This window comes from Miscanthus floridulus, chromosome 9 (assembly GCF_019320115.1).
Source record: "Miscanthus floridulus cultivar M001 chromosome 9, ASM1932011v1, whole genome shotgun sequence".
NCBI classification, from domain to species: Eukaryota; Viridiplantae; Streptophyta; class Magnoliopsida; order Poales; family Poaceae; genus Miscanthus; species Miscanthus floridulus.
Genome location: NC_089588.1, coordinates 37,755,644 through 37,759,471, shown reverse-complemented (window position 1 = coordinate 37,759,471; position 3,828 = coordinate 37,755,644). Strand labels below are relative to the sequence as shown.

General features: G+C 59.8%; 1 protein-coding gene across 1 annotated transcript; it reads left to right on the top strand.

Moving 5' to 3' along the window:
- The first annotated feature begins 259 nt into the window (after positions 1–259).
- Positions 260–715, top strand: LOC136479678 (uncharacterized). Its single transcript, XM_066477457.1, has one exon. It carries the CDS (start codon positions 260–262, stop codon positions 713–715), a length of 456 nt encoding a protein of 151 aa, XP_066333554.1.
- Positions 716–3,828: the final 3,113 nt, after the last annotated feature.

The window sequence follows — 3,828 nt, the reverse complement described above, 5'->3', positions numbered from 1 at the left end:
TCCGTTGAGGACCAACCGGCGCCGATGGACACGGAGGCCATGCCTCTGTCGCCACCACCGCCTTTGCGGATAAGGGTTGTCGTGGTGAAGCGGTTGCCGCCCCGCTCGAGGTAGGTGTATTTTTGGTGGGGCCGCAGTGCCTTCTGTTCATGCTTTTGTTTTGTGCTGACCCCGTGATCGTCTTGTGTTTAGCTGAAAGCGGCCTGCGGAGGTGCCTACCTTGGCGCCCCTTAAAGCGCTCAAGGTTAACCCTGGCTCCATGGCCCACTGGGTGGTGGAAGCGCAAGCCGCCCTGCATTGTGGCGCGGCGTCGGCGAGGGCCGACCCGAGGGAGCTGGCCACTCAAGGAGGGGCTGTCGAGGCGGCCCTGACACAGGAGGGGGAGGCAGTGCCTTCGCCCCATGATGGCGAGGCTCGTGGGTTCGATGCGGCCGAGGTTCCCTTGGCCGCCGAGACCACCGGGACCGAGGTCCCCGGGGTTTCGCAGGACGGGGTGACGGAGACTACGGCGCCCGGGACCATCGAGGCCGCTGCGGCGAGCACTGGGGCCCTCACGACCGCCGAGGCCACGATGGCGGAGGCCGGAGCCCCCGAGACCACCGAGGCCACGATGGCGGAGGCCGGAGCCCCCGGGACCACCGAGGCCACGATGGCCGAGGCCGGAGCCCTCGAGACCACCGACGCTGATGCGATCGTGGCGGGGCTGCCAGCCTAGGAAATGGAGATGAAGGTGGTGAAGGCCTTGGCGGCACCCTTGGTTCAGGGCCCGCCGCCGTTGCGAGAGAGCGCCTGGGAGGTGGAAGTTCTTCCGATCTCCTCCGACGATACTTCCTGGGTGCAGGAGATGGCCAGCGCCGAGGTGGCCGGTGTCGTGGACCAGCCGGCTCCAACCCCGGGCGAGGGAAGCTCGGCCCTCGCGCGGGTGCGACCTGAGCCCCGCGGGTGGAACCACCCGCGTGTCCTGTGGCAAAGCCGGGATGATCCTGAGGCAGAGCCTCTGTTTGCTCTCGAGGACGCGGCCGAGGGTGGTCGCTGGGACACGTTCGAGCAGTATCGCCAGCTGGCGGAGCGGTCTCTACGGATGGCGCTGTCCGTGGTGGCCAATGATTTGCCCGTAGTTGCCCAGTTTCGTGCTTTCTTTTCCCATGCGGTGGTCTTTTTCTGAGCTCTCTGTAGGGATTGACCCCTATTCTGTTTCCCCTAGGAGCTCGAGACCCGATCTCTTGGGAAGTCGGTCTTCCTCCACCGAGAGAGGGATGTCTGGGACCAGCTTCAGCGGCAAAAGGGCCTTCTTGCCGGCGCCAACGAGCTCCTGTCGGCTCGGAGCGTAGAGGTGGAGGACCTTCGCCTTCGTTGTGCCGATGCGAAGGTCGAGGCGGCCACGGCCCAGGAGTAGCTCGCCCCTCTGGCGGCGCGGGTCAAGGAGTTGGAGGAGGAGCTCACCCGCGCGGCTAGTGATCGGGATGCCTTTAGGGCTCGAGCCGTAGAAGCTACGGCCTCGGCCACGGCTATTGCTGGGCAGCTAGGGGCGGAACATAATGCGCACCAGCTGACAAAAGGTGCTTTGGATGAGGCTCTTGCAGCAGCTAAGGCCTCGCGAACCGAGGCTGTGGTTTGGAGGGGGACGACCGAGGGTGAGTCCTAGTCCCCTCGTTTTATTTTCTTTTCCTTATGTTCGTTCCCTAACTTTCTTGTGTGACGCAGAGCTGGGGAGTGAAGCTTCCAGGGCGGCCGAGGCTTCTTAGGTTGAGGCCCAGCGCCTGAAGGAGAAGGCCGAGGCTTCCCGGGCCGAGGCCCTGCGCTGGAAGGAGAAAGCCGAGGCCTGTCAGGTCGAGACCCGATGCTGGGAGCAGAAGGCCAAGGGTGAGTTCCGTAGGCTTCCGCCCCTAATTTAGGTTGTTTTTTCCCATGCTCAACCTCATTCCATTTTCCGTGGTGCAGAGTCAGAGGCGGAGGTTACCCGGGCAGCCGAGGCTTCCAGCGCGGTGCAGACGGTGCTCGAGACTGAGATCGGGGAGCACGAGGCACTGAAGAGTGCTGCCCGTGCCACCTGCGAGGCCCTGGTGGTCGAGGGGGTTTAGTCAGGCAGCTCCCTTGGGAGCCATCTGATTGCGCTGAGCGGTCAAGTGCGTGAGCGGCTTCGAGGAGCGCTGCATACAGGTGTCAAGCGTGCACTGGCCGTCATCGCCTCGCACTACATTGGTGTCGACCTTCAAGCCATCAGCGATGGCTACGTCTTGCCCGGTGATGACGACGAGGCCGATGAGGTGGTGATGAAGCTGTTGGAGGCGGCGGAAGGCCCTGGCACCGCGCTGGCAACGTTGTTTGAAGAGGAGGTGGTCCCTCCCCCGTCGTCCGCCGATGCCGGAGGTGCTGAGCCTTGACCTGGGCCCAAGCGGCCATGTAAATAGAGTAGGGGTTAACTATGTATCGTAACGTTTGTGGCCGTGGTGGCCTTTCTTTGGAAGTATTCGTGTTTCTTTAATCGTTTGTCTTATATTTCTGAGCCTTTGCCCTCTTGTTGTCTCTGATCTGATTTCTTTGCAAAAAACCTCTTTGGAGCCTAAGCCGTCCCCTGGGCGAAAGGTGGTGAGGGAGCACTGTAGCCCGGAGGCTTAGGCCGTCTCATGACTCAACCGGCCTTCTAGCCCTGAGACGGGCTTTTGGTCCTTGGGTTTTCCACAACCGATTCGTCAGAGCATGCTCGAGGGTTTGGCGTAAGAATTTTTTCGAAAAACGACTAAACAATGGCGCATGGGACTTTAGGGGGAATCCCCCATCTAGCCCCCGAGGGAGATTCGGTTCTGCGGAGGTAGAGCCAAGTCTCCCTTATAGTGCCGAGACCAACGATAGGCTCAGGGAATTTCTCGAAAAATTAGAACAACTAAAAAGCGGGTTTCAATTGTATTCCGAGAAACAATATATACAATGCTTGGAATTTTAAGGATAAAAGCGACGTAGTTGTTCTATGTTCCAAGCGTTGGTGAAGATTTCACCCCTTTCGTTGGCTAGCTTGTAGGTTCCGGGCTTCAGCACTTGGGCGATGATGTACGGTCCTTCCCATGGTGGGGTCAGCTTGTGGCGGCCCTTGTTGCTCTGTGCTAGCCTCAACACCAGGTCGCCTACCTTCAAGTCTCGGCCTTGGACGCGCCGAGCCTGATAGCGTCGTAGGGTCTGCTGGTATTTAGCCGAGTGTAGCAGCGCGACGTCTCGGGCTTCCTCCAATTGGTCGAGGGCGTCCTCTCGGGTGGTGCGGTTACTTTGTTCGTTATAGGCTTGTAGCCTTGGGGAACCATATTCCAAGTCAGTGGGGAGGATGGCCTCGGCCCCATAGACCAGGAAGAAAGGCGTGAACCCCATGGCTTGGCTTGGGGTGTTCCTCAGGCTCCAGATGACCGATGGGAGTTCGGCGAGCCATTTCTTGCCAAACTTCTTCAACCGGTTGTAAATTCTTGGCTTGAGGCCTTGTAGGATCATGCCATTGGCATGTTCTACTTGGCCGTTGGTCCTTGGGTGTCCTACAGCTGACCAGGCCACATGGATGTGGTGGTCGTCGCAAAACGTCAAGAATTTTTTGCCGGTGAACTGCGTCCCGTTGTCGGTGATGATGGTGTTAGGGACCCCGAACCTATGGATAATGTCAGTGAAGAACAGCACTGCTTGCTCGGATTGATTCGATTGATCAGACAAGCCTCGATGCATTTGGAGAACTTATCGATTGATACTAGTAGATGGGTGTAGCCCCCGGGGGCCTTTTGCAGAGGCCCGACCATGTCGAGCCCCCACAAGGTGAACGGCCACGTGATGGGGATGGTTTGCAGGGCCAGG

Coding starts and splice junctions, on each gene's coding strand:
- LOC136479678 (XM_066477457.1), top strand. CDS start 260: ATGGCCCACTGGGTGGTGGAAGCGCAAGCCGCCCTGCATTGTGGCGCG.